Here is a 14332-nt window from a genome sequence, read left to right as displayed (position 1 = left end):
AGTACTCTAAGACTGGGTGTTGTAGTTTTTCAACATTTTTTGTCTTGGTATTCTCCGGTATTGTGTCAACAACCACCCAGTAGGGTACATCGGACACTTTACCAAGGATATTTTTTCTCCACGGTTGACCAATCATGTGTTACTAAGGCGTTTTCTTTGTCGCTGCCATCCAATTGGAGGGGTTTATTTTTGAAAAGGCGGGATTAGTAGACCCGTCAATCATTCTCAGGAGGAGGGGGAAGGATCACAGAAAGAGCTAGGCTAGAGGAGCTACTCAACAAGACAAACAGCAGCTCTGCGAAAACGACTTTTACCCATCCGCATCCAACATCAATCGGTGGCCAACGGACGACGTTTAAATCTGTCATATTTTTCTCATAAATGTTCCTATGGATTACTAATCCACTTTCGTCGAAAACAAGAAGTGTTTTTCAACTTGACAGCATAGGTAAGCCTGCTTTTGTTCGGCAGAGCCTTCGCTATTTAGAACATTTTACTAGCTTGCTTCCCTGCTGCTATCAAGCCAACCTTGACGTTAGCTAACTTGTTAACTAATGCTGTGTTGTGTTTAGGGAGGGTGGTTTAGAGGAATGAATGAATTTGGCGACAGGGCAGTAGAAACCTGCAGATTAAAAAAAAAAAAAAAAAAAAGAAAAGAAAAAAAACTTATTCAGTTCGATAACAAAGTTAAGCCGTAGCCAGCCAAATTAGGCGGATGAGCGCAGTGAAAGGTTATGCTACTCCGTGGCTGAATAGTTTCAAGTGTGCTGGACAGGCTCCGGAGTGTTGTGTTGTTGAGCGGAGGAATCCTCGGGGAGGCTGTCGTCGAGTAGCGCCTGTCACGGTGCTCGCGAATAGCCATTTAAAGAAAAAAAAAGTGATATTACCCGAAACAATCGGTGAGTTTTTATTAGCGTGACGACATCTGTCGAGCAGCGGGCGGACGATGTAGTTAAACGGAGGTAAAATGCATTGTCAGGCTTTCCTTTTGTGCCACCAGTAACGTCTGGCTCCTCACGACTGACTTGTCCAATGTAGGTTGGATCTACCGTGTATCAAGGAACTCGCCCATTTGATCAGTTGTAGGGATAAAAATCAGCTCAAAGGTTATCCATATTTCCCCTCCTACTGCTAGTGATGACTTGTTATTCTCGGTGTTGTGGGTGCTTGACAAGGTATTTTTTTGTGTGTGATTATTATTATGTTACGTATGTTAAGTAACAAACTGCTTGGACGTGAATCACTAGTGGAGAGGTTTAAATGAGCTCGACGCTCAGGTTAATCACTGTGGCAGCTTTTAGGACAGGAGAAAAGACGACCGAGACTCGAAGCTTGTACGAGTGTGTTAACGTTGTTGGGGATGGTGCTAGCGGTGGTGGTCAGTCCACTCACTCTCATCGGCTCGGTCTAGCAAATTGTCTGGGGCGGATGACATTGTATCCTCCGTGAACTAAACGAAAGGAGGACTGCGACCTTGGCTTGTGTTACAACAATAAAATTGTCTGTTGGTGGTGGTGATTGTGGGGGGGATTAACGCGATGTTGCTGCGTTGCAAGTCTTCTTCGAGCTTGACCTTGTTGCGAACCGTTTCGTCGACTTGTTTCTTTGTCAGGAGCAAACCTCCACTCATCGCTGCTCCGTGAACGTTCAGCGAAATGCCACAGTAGAGCATTCCGTTCAGAAAGTGACTTCCAATCGGTCTGCACGGCCGAGCTTCACTTTTTTTCTTTTTTCGGGGGGCTCAACTTGACGTGTTTTGTACTACCAGGGCGGTGATATGACATATCGGTAAAGATTTTTGGGGTCTGGCTGCTGTGTTATTATCTCGCTCCCTCTCTCTACATTTATATATATATATTTATTTATTTATTTATTTATTGCTGTCGAGCGCACTCTCCGCAGAGAGCAGCGCACCGACACCGAGGGAGAGAGAGAAGCGAAAACGAAAATGGATGGTCTCGGTGCAGTTTTCCTGTAACAAAAAACACAGCGATATCCCGGTGTCCGATGGGAGAAATGGCCGTGACACGGGCAGGTGAATTGCGACCGCGGTTCCCTGGATTTTCCCAGTGTTTGCCTGCTCAACTGTTCTCCTTTTCTAGCTTACTGTCAGCTACAGAAATGGCGTCATCCTCTGCTGTAGCGTTGGTATAGTCAGTGCAGTGCAGACAGCAGGCACACCACGCTGCCGAGTACTCGGAGAAACGAGCGCCGTGCGGCTGTTAACACTGTCCATCACTCCATTAAACAGCTACAATATGATCCATCTGTGCACACAGACAGACACACACACAGATGAAGCCTTTGCTTCGAGTAGCGACTAGTTACTTTGTTTGTGCTCGCCGTTCTTAGTCACAAGCCAAGTCTGGCTGACTAGCGCTGACTGACTTACAACAGTGTGCGCTGGGCATTACATAAACGGCTTTAAAGGCTCTGCGAATGAGCGATCAGCCTGCCACGGTGTACTTTGCAACACATATTATTGGGCTGGAAAGCTCCCGCACACACACACACACACACACACCCTTCTCTGTCTCTTTCTCGAGCAGATGTGTTGCAGGATGTAAAGAAAAGAAAGATGTCTCGTGTGCAGTCGTCGATGTTTTTTTTCCCAAGCCTTTTAAAGTGAGCATCTACCGCCCAGCTTTTTCTTCATTGCATCCAGCGGTGTAGCAGAAGAAGTGATGTCATCATAACATAATCGTGTCTTGTTGTGGCAGACACAAGTTGGCACTCTCAGAAATTCCTAACAGCTTCTCCTACCTTTTTGTTTTTCCAGCTTGGGATCCGTTAAACTGGTCACCTAGAGGACTCATAGAGAGATGAAGGTATGTTCATTCATTTTTTTTTTTATCTTGCATGTGTTCAGCAGCACGGGGAAGCTCCCATTAGCTCTACTACTTCTGCAGCTCAGTTTCATTCAGCTCTTATGTAAACACGACTTAACCAGAGGAATTAAACTGTTGGATCTTCCTATTAAATGTAAATGTAAACACAGTGTCCTGGATAAAGGCTAGACTAATACAGTTGTTTGATGTCCTCGATGTTGAGTTTCTAGTGGCTTCAGCTTGCTTTGCAAATGCAAATTGAGAATTGTAATATTAATGTTGTGCTTTGTTATGTGTTGGCATTGAATTATAAGACAAGAGGGCGTGGATGTGAAGTGATGTATGTGTATGTGGCTCTAAATTTATACCAAAGGTGTGGCTTGTGAACTTCACGATGAGATTTAAGAAAAACTTGGTGATGACATTGTTTTCTTCAGCCTTATTTAGCCTGAAAAAGACACAGCTGTCTCTCTCAGTGATTTGAGCTATTTATTCTCGTGTTATAGCTGCAGTTATGACTGCAGGCAGTGTTTTAACTTATCATTTGTTGCCACGTGAGCCATTATGCTGCCTCGTAACCTGCAGAGCAATTAGTATAACACACATGAGTTTTTTGTTTTTGTTTATTTTTGTTTTTTGGCTCATGTAAGGCAATAGTGATGTGTGAGGAACATAAACCAAGTAGAACAAGAAGTTGCCAGCCTTTGTGATCAGAGAGTTGATAGTGGCCACATTACAAGCAGCCCTGGTCATGATTTGCTACTTTGTTATGCTTATTGTGGTTAATCAGACTAAACCGCCACCCACTAATAAACATGTCACCTTCAGCCAAATTATCCAGTTATTAAAGTGCAAGCAGAAAGAGCAGGGGGATGCAAAGATAGATGCCACTTTGATATGTTTGTCTACATCCAAACTCTTTCTGTTGGTTGTCCTAGTGGTAACGCTGACTTAAGCTACTGGGTGGTCTGCGGTTATATAATGACCTATTTGTGTGGCAGAAAGCAAGAGGAGTTTTGATTGCCGATACTGGAAATGCACTTCAATAAGCCGAGATGCACACGGAGGAAAAACGTGTCTTTAGCAGATACCGCCTGACTCGCATGTTAGGGTGGCCTTTTGCTGCTTAATTTCCCCGACGTCTCTTTGAATAAAGCTAAACATATAAAAACTCATGAAACATGGTGCTATTAGTGACCGTGACCATTTTGCAGTTATTGTTGTTTCCACTTGGGTTGCAGTAGGCCTCTAGTAGATGATTATTATGCTTAAATTTTCACATCCACGCGTCAGCTGAAAGCAGTGATGTTCCCACACTGACATTTTCTGTTTAATGTTGTAGCATTTGTTGTTTTCACAGCGCTCTGAGTTTGTGTGGCTCTATTGATGCTAGAGGAGTGCTCACTCATTTTACCGCTGTGTGTATGAGCATCTGCTCAATGCCTAAACTGTAAATTGCTCTGTAAGTAGGACAACTTTTCATTATGTTCACTTAGCGTTATATGTCACTTAGGCTCATGGTCTGCAGGCTTTCTTCACCAGCTGCGCACACACACACACACACACACTGCTGTAATACAGTGTGTAAGATGAAATGCTGTAAACATTAGACCCATTATAAGAAGTTAGAAGCGTTGGATGTTTGTTTAAATCCTTAATAAATTTGTTATAAAAGAAGTGGAATACATTAAGCTTCTGCTTTTATGTAGTAGTATCAATACCAGTGGTCCACTCTAAATTCAACCACAGTCAGTAATATTAAGGACATTCGTTGCTTTTGTTAATAACAACAAAAGGGTTTGATTGAGTGTGTGTGAGTGTAAATGTGTAAGGCTTAAACTTACACAACAGTGAAAACATTGATTTTCTATATATTCTATATGACAAAATAATACTACAGGAAAAGTACTTTTCCGACTTTATTTTCATCACAGTTTGATCTTATAAAGAGGAAGTTTTCCATATTTTTCACAACAACTTTGTCAGTGTTTTTATTACATGGTCATAAAACTGGAAAATCAATAAAAAAAAAAAAAAAGCATGGCTTGCAAACTGGAGGTGCTGGGTGTGTAAGAATGAGGCAGAGGAGGTCTGATGAAAGATGTTTTTGAGTTACACTATAAGAATATCAGGAGAGCTCGGCCTCTGCCGTTTTAAGTTTGACCATCCCCTTTTGAATCTGTCATTTATAAACTTGAACTGCAGTTCTAGTCCAGAGTTGCTCTCTTGTGTCAAAGCAGTGAGTATGTAGACTTTGCTGTTACAGTGAAATTAGTTATTTCTGTGGCCGTAAACTGCATGCAGTGCGGTCATTTGGTTCCTATTTTTGCATTTGAGAAGATGGACTCAGGAGGTCAGATACAGTAGGCTGTCTAATGTGCTTTGAACAGGCAAAAGTACACCTCGTGATCACATTTAAAAGCTATGGTTCACTTTTGGTTAGTATTATGTAGATCTGGATACAAACAATATAATCATTCTTTGTAAAAATGACAGTACTTACATTTTTATATGTTTAAAAAATGCATAAAGTAAAAGTAAAGTCAGCCTGTTCATTCATGATTTTTAGCTGTACTTAAATTTCAACGTTATATTTTTAAGTGACATTCTGTTAACTGTTTCTATCACTTCATTTGAGTCCTGGTCTCGGTAGCAACACTTCAAAAAATAATAGCACAAGTAGCTGTGAATGTAACCAATTATACTTTTTTACATTTACACTCACTTAGCTTGATTTGTAACTCAATTTCGGTGTACCTTTCATTCAACATTGCTGGAAGATTTTCAGTTAATACTTTGTTAGGCATACTTTTGCATAGAGCTGTAAAATGTACAGTTTTAGTCGAGAAGAAAAGTTTTCCAGTCTGTTAATCTGATGTTGAACTGTACCTGTTGATCAGTGTTTTATCATCAAGGGTCTGTCCATATGCTTTATTAGAAAAAGGGTGTCTGATAAAGACTTATTTAATTTTTTTTTTAAAATATAAAAAAAAAAACACCTAAATTCAGAAGTACTGAAATCCTCGAAGTAGATTAAACTGCTGCTGATCGCACAGGAAGTGTGAATATGGTGAATGCCCTAAATGTGGGGGAGTGTGTGCGTAAACAAAAAGTATTAAGATTGCAATTTTTTTTCTAGTTCAGAGCTGCCATGGCATTGCCAAGGCAACTCCTGCTGAAGCACCAGTCACTGGAATTGTGGCGACTCTGGTTTGGACAAAGAGGTGATTCACAGCAGGATTATTGTACGTGTGAGCTAGGCTGGGAGGGAGCTTAATTCTTTCCTGCGTGCCTCTTGCATGTTCCTTTGTTTGGCCTGTGAGCACCACAGTACAGTATAATGGGTGTAAAACTATTGTTTATAATATTTCAGATATGCTACAGTCATTAAAGCATTGTAATTCTCTTGGATAAATATAATAGATTTTTTATGTGCCAGTAATCTTGATAGACTGAGACATTTGTGTTTTATGTCATCTTTTACAGCAGCTCAGTGTAAAACAGCTTATTTTCCCAACATTGCATTGCATTGTGTTGTAACCTAAAATAAATCAAACTAGCATGTGTGTCATTTTACATTTCACACATGCACAGTATTGATTCACAGTACTCTGGGAAATGGCAACAGTTTTTTTTTATTTTTTATATCTTACAAATACAAAGTGTGTGAGTTTCTGTGATGGTGTGAAGTGGAAAAAAGAGACTGAGATCTGAACAGGAAGCAGCTTCCTATTGTTTCAATTTTAAATCTGATCTGGGTTCACATCATCAGAGTTCTGCTAATTAACAGTGGTTTTTAATATTCTGATACTGTATTTCAATGAGAACAGATCGACATAAGTCATGTTTTAAATATATAATATATAAAAGTATGTAAGTAAATTAGAAAGTAGTCACAATATCTTTGCTAGGTTAATCAGTATTAGTGTTTCATAGTTTTGAATTTGTTGTGGATTTGAAGTCTTAAAGCGTCGCCCACACGCACCCACAGCCGGCACAGGTGTTTTCAGTTAAACGGCCTAATTAGAGCTCTTCTTCTTAGAGGACAGTGTGGGCATCTATAAACTGTTTGATTGACAATACACTCCATTATGTTTTTCAAGGCCTTTAAAATGGTCTGAATTGTCTTAAATTCGGTTTGGATGGGACCTAAATGATTTTTAGTCACATCACTGTGAGATTTTCATCACACAGTATCTGCTCTTCTGTTCTCTCAACCACACAGTGTAACTTCATTGTTCAGGCCATGCCTTAAAAAACAACCTGTTATTTTTATATGTGTTTAGAATGGTTTCTGGTAACAGTAGGCTGCTACATTAGTTAAGTTAACAGTTGCAGCTCAACCCTAAAAGGGAATAAAAACATATTAAAATGACAAAAGCCCCGATGCTTTGACCTAAAGATGGCGATGATGAGGAGAAGGCCTTGTTAGCTACAGGAAAGACGAGAGACAAATAATGTGACTCTTGGAAATTAAGTCATGTCAGGAAAGTGTACTGTATGTCAATGATTGTTCAGAATGCTCCTTGAGTTAAAGTAGCATTAAAAATATAAATTTAACTCGTATATCTTTTTTAATTAGATTACACATAATAAGATAATGCAATATATTGCATCGTCAATTATAAGTTAATCACCCATATATATTTGACTGCAAGTTTAATCAGCTCAAATAATTGCAAATATCTGTGTGTAGGAGTGTTTAATTTGCAACATTTAAAAAAAACATTAAAAAAAACAAAAGTAGCAGATTTTTTTTGTTCTCTTCTTTATTTCTTTTGTTGCAATTTGTGGGTAGCTAATGTTCAAAGACAGTGAGACAAAGAGCTGAAAGACTTTAAAAAGCATTGTTATTTGTCAGTTTTGTTTTGTTTTTTTATTTCTCTATTGTCTTGGCACAAAAGGGAATTACATAACAAAAACACTGGTATCATCTTTTGGCCAAATTGCTTTTTTAAACATTAATATCAGCCCAGAATTTCACAGTTGGTGATTTTTTTTTTATTTTTTTTTTGAAAAAGTCTTTTTTTTGGTGCAGAAATAATCTTGTCATGTGAGTTTGTGTGACTGAATTTGTGCTCAAGAAGAATAAATGACACTGAGTCACTGGCTTTTGAATTTCACATATGGTGCACCCTTGGTAGATGAATAATATTTTTCTAAACTTAATACTAGCTAACCTTTTATTGTCTGGCAGTATTTGGGCATTATTTTTTTTAACAAATAAATCATTCATGGCTTTGTGAGAGCAAGATTAACCATGCTTCTGCTCTTATAGGCTACCTTACGCTCTCCGTGTTGGAAGTGGAAAGTAAACTTCCTGGGTCCTCTTCCTCTTTTTCATCTGCTGCAGTGTCTGCACTGATGAGCTAAACGTACCTACACAGGTCTGCTGTTCAGTCTGTGCTGCACAGTATGCAGTGTGGTTGGTGCTACACTGACCCACCTTTCCATATCTCTGGGTTGCTTTTCCATGAGAAGAATCAAACTTGGAGTTGTTGTTTTGGGGGGGGGGGGGTTGTTTAAGTTCATTAGTTGCCCTTATGTAGATTTTCTGGAAATGCAAGCAATCATGGGCTGTAGAAATCTATGACAGCATATAGAATACAGCTAGATTACAAAGTTTTAAGCACATCATTGTTGCTAACTTTTTTTATTCAGCATAAATGAACTTGTAAATATGACAGAAAGTGGAAGCATATTCTTGAATGGGATGGCTGGACTGGCTTTAATGGTAGAGAATGATATACAGAAGACTGCATGTGTCTCTGGGGCAGAAGCAGAGTCTGTGGGCTTTTAAGAAATCCCTGGACACTTACCAGTGTCCCTATAAAGTGAGGCCCTATGTATGCATTACCTCCCCACCATACCATCAGTACTGAAGCTTTAACCTTTTGATAGCTGCCAGGATTTTTATTTTATTTTTATTTTTTTTACTGAGTTGTAGAATGAAAATGCTATAGTCACTAAGGCTGTCTAAGAAATGCGCCATAAGCAGCAGCTTATTTTCAACCATGGAGCCGGCTGTTAAATTTTTCATGACCCGAGTCTTTATTGAGCAGAAACTGATCTCATTCTGCTGCTGTCAGTGTCACTCCAGTCTGCTTTATTTTTGGTTAAAGCGGCGATGATTTCAAAGCTCTGTCTTAATGTACCGATATCTTTTGTTTTCCGACCAGAACAGCTTAAACATCGAATAGGCTTTTGGATGATCAGTAATCAGTGAAGCACTAGTACTCTATCCAAGACAGAAGTACTTTATGACCAATAACAGTAGTGCACCTTCACCTCTGGTATTTCTTTTAGATGGCTCATTGTGGAGGGAAAAAAAGCTAGTAAGGCATGATTACACATAAGGCTATTATCCTGGGTGTGCATGTTTGACTGATAGCCAAGTAGAGCATACTAATAATTACAACTTGGACATCATTATTTTCCCTCTCGAAGCCAGAGTGCAGCTTTTGGAGGAGTTCGTGCGTATTTCTATGAAAGGTAGCCGCAGGTGCGTTTTGTCACCCCATGCCAACTCACATTTGTATGTGTTTAATCAAGCACATGTGCCTGGAGAGTATTTTCCACATCAGTAGCGCTAGGTGAATAGCCAGAGAGCTGGTCTTGATTGTAGTGCTGCTGCTATCATCATGCTGACTTTCTCCATGTAGTGGCTGAAGTGGCGCTTAAGGCTCATCATAAATACTGTTCAGTCCTTCTTTTTTCTTTTTTATGACAGAATCTTGGGAGAGAGCCGCTCTCATTAGGTGCATGATGTTGTTACGAGTTGGCGAGAGGATGTTTCACGTCCCAAAGGCATAGGAATTCCACCTCTTTGAGTTTAGTCATCTTGACTGGTTGATCTTCTGAGCGGGGGAAACAACACAAGATCATTCAGCACTGGCAGAAGCAATGAAAATAAAATAAATAAAAGTAGTCAGTGTTTTTTCTCCAGACAGCTGTAGGCCAAATAGCAATCTAATCCGAGGAATGGAGTTTTCTTTTCATAGTTGTGGTTCAGTGCAGGGCGGCAGGGCATTATCGGTGGAAACAACAAACTGTCCTCTGTTTGTGTTGGAATGTGAGCATGACAAATGTAATTCAGGCCTCAGTAGTGTGTTGTTAGCCCTGTCTGGTTAGGTTGTGCATGTTTGGCTAGCGCAGCTGTTGAGATAACCCAAACTGCCCTCTCTGAGTCCCCTAGTATGACTTCTCCTTTTTTTTAAAAAAAAAGAAGAAGAAGAAAGGAAGTGGGTTAGTGCGTAGAGGACAAAAGGAGACCTGTAATAGTATGAAAGAGGAGGCTGAACAGTGGTCTGAAGACTGGAGCGGTGCAGCTTTGTGGCACAGCCGTAACTGACAAGAGAGTTGGTGAGACAGTGGAAATGGCTGCTGCATCATGTAAACCCGTAGTTGGCTAGGGCAGCTGGTGCTCAGGCCAGACTGCTACAGACTTATGAGGTGTTTATCGGAGAGGTAGAGAGGCTGGAGGGCGCTGGACTCTGCCCCCGAATCCCATCTGTCAGAATCCCAGAGAGTGTGGAGACGAGGCCGCCTGTTCTGGGTTGACTAAAAAAAGCTTACCAGCATTTAACATAAAAGATGCAAATTTGCTAAGCTGCAAGCTTCAGTTATTTTTGTAAGTTTCCAGGAGAGTGATTATTTCTGATGATTATTTGAAATATCACCTTCTGTTGTTACATATTAGCATACTATTTATATACGGTATACAAGGGATGTCAGACTTGCTTTAGCTAATAGGCCACATATGGCTAAAATGAGCTGCAAGAGTGAAGCAATTGTGTAAAAACCTGTCTTTCTTTTCAAGTAAAGATGTAAACATTCAGAATTAGAATAATTAGAATAAGTGCAGTTTCAACAACACGTCTCTTTAGGACCAATTTATCAGCAGGCCGATATTATCAGCTTTATTATTTAGCTATTTGTCGATCGTTCTGCATTTATAGTGGTTCGTAAATCAAAATTTTTAAAAAAGAGACTGAAGAAACACTCTGCGATGTTACACGTACTGATGTTGCATAGTTTGTCCACTAGAGGGCAGTCTGCAGAGTTCCTGTAGGCAGCACATGAGTTTTGAACACCACAGACACGACAATCAAGAGTATAAACGGGGAAATCTGTTTAATTTTTTGTGTGTCTGAAAGGAAAAATAAATACATATCATCCACTTGGAATATCAGATTTTTAAATCTCCAAATATCGGTATTGGATTAAAAAAAAAAAATCATATCTGTCAGGCTGAAATCAAGAAATAATTTGTAATGTGAGCCTGTGTAGTAAAGTTAAGATATTAAAGCTATGACTGTAAATTTTACACTACAAGTGGGCCTGATTAGACCCTGTGGCAGGCCCATACTGGCCTGCGGGCTGCATGTTTGACACCGCTCATATATACTGTTTCTAACCCCTCATAGTAGATTGGGTTGGAGAATTCTGGGGGGATTTTGGGGGCCATATATCCATCCATCTGTATACTGAAGTGAAAATAATCTTTTCAGTGTTTAACTCAGTTTTAGTGGTTTGAAGACAAAGTTAGGCAGGCAAGGTTGAGATGCTTTGGAAATGTGCAGAGGAGGATAGTGGATATTTTGGACAAAAGATGTGGAAGATGGAGCTCCCAGGCAGGAGAAAAAGATGTAGTAGATGTAGATGTAGTGAATGAGGACATGCAGAGGGTTAGTGTGGGATGGGGGCAGATGATCCACCGTGACGACCCCTAAAGGCAGCAGCCGAAAGAAGAAAAAGGAGGATTTTAACTTTACGGCACAAACTAATTAACACCATGTCCTGAGGACAGCTCTACAGGCAATTCTAATGCAGACCTACATCTAATAGCAATAAAAACCCATTACAGTGCAGGCAGTTACATGTTTGACCACTAATTACTGATCGTTAGAGCAGTATGAGTGTTTTCTGTTTTTATAATGTCTTCACTGTTCTGCCTAGTTTGTGTGAAATGGTACCAGGAAGTTGTCAGTCTGTCACTTGTTTTTGCTTAAACAAATCACACACTTTTCAAAGGCGATATGCAGCCAACAGCACAAGGCACCGTGCACCTGCAGAACGTTGAAGTAGCAGCTGCTTCTCCCAAAGCCGCTGTGCTCGCTTCTTCTGTGCACTCCATCAATGCGGAAGTCCTCTGAGTTTAGTTTTTTTTCCCCATTTCCATGTCACTCCATGGAAGCAGGTCATTTTAGGCATTTCTGAGCTTGATAGGTTGCAATAAGCTAAGGATCTAATTAGGATTGAGATTTGTAAAGCTCACAAATTACCAAGCATCCTGACAGGATTAGGACTTCGGAGCATATCAGGCCTGAAAAAGTGGTTCGGTCATGACACAAGTATGTGCCATGGTGGACTGCATGCAGCTGGCGTTAGCAATTAGTTCCTCTTCACTGCTTCAAGTACAGCTAACCGCTGGTGTAGTTTTTAGCTGGAATGACAACCTGTGCACTCTTTGCTCTCCTCGTGGGAACAATGAACAACTGTTATGAACAGCCCCCACAAATTATGTGGTTTGAATCTCTTAAAGCGTAGAAAATGAAAATGTCGGGGTAAAAGGAAAAAAAAAGGAGAGGTGTGCATCTCACCAAGTCTTACAAGTTATCATCTTGTCGTGTGAAATTGAACAGGTACAATTTGCAAGGGAAAATGGTTTTATATGGTAATGAGTAATGAGCAGAACCAAGTTCCTGCTGTGAATAACTTCATTTGAAATTGATTGTTCTTGTTACTTTTTGAGCATCTCCATTCCATCTGGCACTCATTCACTGATTTCATTCAGACAAGATGAGAGGTCTTCTTCTTTTTCAGTGTACTGCAGAAGTGCTACATATGTTTGAGCTGCTTTCCTTGCTTTCAGGAGTAGCAGGAAGTGTGGCCCACTTTGGTTCTTATTCTAGAAAGATGTCTAAATATACCACTGTTAGGCTGGGCTTTTTTCCTCCAGTCTAAGTGAAACAACCTCAGTAAATTCATCTTCACACTGTATGAACCACAAACATCATCTGCCCCCATCTATAGACAGAAGGTCTGCTTTCTCTGTGTACTCTACCCTCTGCAAATCTGTTCTTGGAGGAAGCTAGGGAGGGGGGTGTTGAACCAATGATGACACAAGATGGTGCTATGTGTTTCGGATAGCTTCTTCTTTGTAGTCATCAAAGCTGTAGTGAAGTGGCCTTTTTGTTTGCTCCCTCAGAGGCTTGTTTTCCAAAACCCAGAGCAGATGGTATGTGTTTTCCATGGATGAATCACTGAGCCGGGTGGGTTTTGCGTCGTTGCCCTGGACTCTGTTATGCCTGTATGTGTACGTCCTCCTGCTTTAGCTTTGTGAATACACCTGTGTCATTAAGTTGTATTGTATAAAAAGGGTTTGAACTCTGTGTCATTTTTTTATTTCTTCAGACTCTGGAGGAGCCCCCCTACCTGACAGTAGGGACGGATGTGAGCGCCAAGTACCGAGGGGCTTTCTGCGAAGCCAAGATTAAGACTGCCAAGAGGCTAGTCAAGGCCAAGGTAAGTCATATTTCAAAGTGCTTATGATCCAACATTAATATTTAATTATCTGTCTGTGTTGTGTATGAAGTGGATAGCAGCAGGGCTGGGGGGTGCTCTTGTCTTTGTGTGAAGCGGCTACAATCAAGATCACACAGCACTGCTTTATTGTGCATCCAGAGCTGTTGGTTTGGACACGGACACGTTGTCCAAAACGTTCCTTCAGAGCCCGGGTTAGCCTGGGGTAATTGGATAAAGATCCTTTTATTAGATAATAGAGTCTGCCACAGTCAAACCAGGATTAGTTTCTTATTTCCAGTGTTGCCAGAAATCCAGCTGTGCTGCTCACACGCTGGAGGCCCGCCACCTGGTTTACACCGTCAGTCAGAGGCCGATCAGGAGCCCAGCTGCAGCAGATGCGAGATCCGTTGCATCCTCGAGCGCACCTCTCACCCAGAGCTTCCCTGCTTTGTCACGGCCACGGGAGCGATTGCCGCCTCCCCATTGGTTTTTTCAGCCCTGCTGATGAAGGCTTTGCATGATACACGTAGTACGATATCTCATTTCCCAGTGGGGCTGGAGCATCTGGATAATACAATAGAGACAGATCGCTTGTCTCTCATTCTGCTGGAGTGTGTGGGAGGAACAAAGACTGGATGCTGGCTTTTTCACTGTGTCAGTGCACTGTAGTTCCCCCCGTAGAGACAAAAGAGCAGAGATGCTCTGCTATTCCAGCACACCAGCTGAACTCATCAAATAACGTCCTCTTTTTGTCTCATAGACGAGGGACAAACACCATGACAAAGTAGACCATGCAATGTTCTTAGTTTAAATGATGCCGGCTGAAATGAATCTAATAGGACAGTCTCAGCTCATAAATTAATTACCATACTAATTAGATGAGAGTAGGGTTTGTTGTTTTTTGTTTTTTCCCGGGTAGCTGCAATGTGAATGTGGAGCTCGGTTACAGAAATGTTGAAACATGGCAATTATTCCGT

At 40.8% G+C, this 14332-nt stretch overlaps 1 protein-coding gene across 1 annotated transcript in view; it reads left to right on the top strand.

The window, feature by feature from the left end:
* The first annotated feature begins 984 nt into the window (after positions 1-984).
* arid4b (AT-rich interaction domain 4B) overlaps positions 985-14332 on the top strand; it is a 35833-nt gene continuing 22485 nt past the window's right edge. Inside the window, 3 exon segments of the mRNA XM_025897281.1 lie at positions 985-1175; positions 2780-2828; positions 13245-13355. Coding sequence (XP_025753066.1) covers positions 2823-2828; positions 13245-13355 — 117 coding nt within the window. The 5' untranslated portion in view covers positions 985-1175; positions 2780-2822.

This window comes from Oreochromis niloticus, linkage group LG13 (genome assembly GCF_001858045.2).
Source record: "Oreochromis niloticus isolate F11D_XX linkage group LG13, O_niloticus_UMD_NMBU, whole genome shotgun sequence".
Classification (NCBI taxonomy): Eukaryota; Metazoa; Chordata; class Actinopteri; order Cichliformes; family Cichlidae; genus Oreochromis; species Oreochromis niloticus.
Note: the sequence above shows the minus strand (reverse complement) of the source record. Positions and strands in the feature narration are given on the sequence as shown.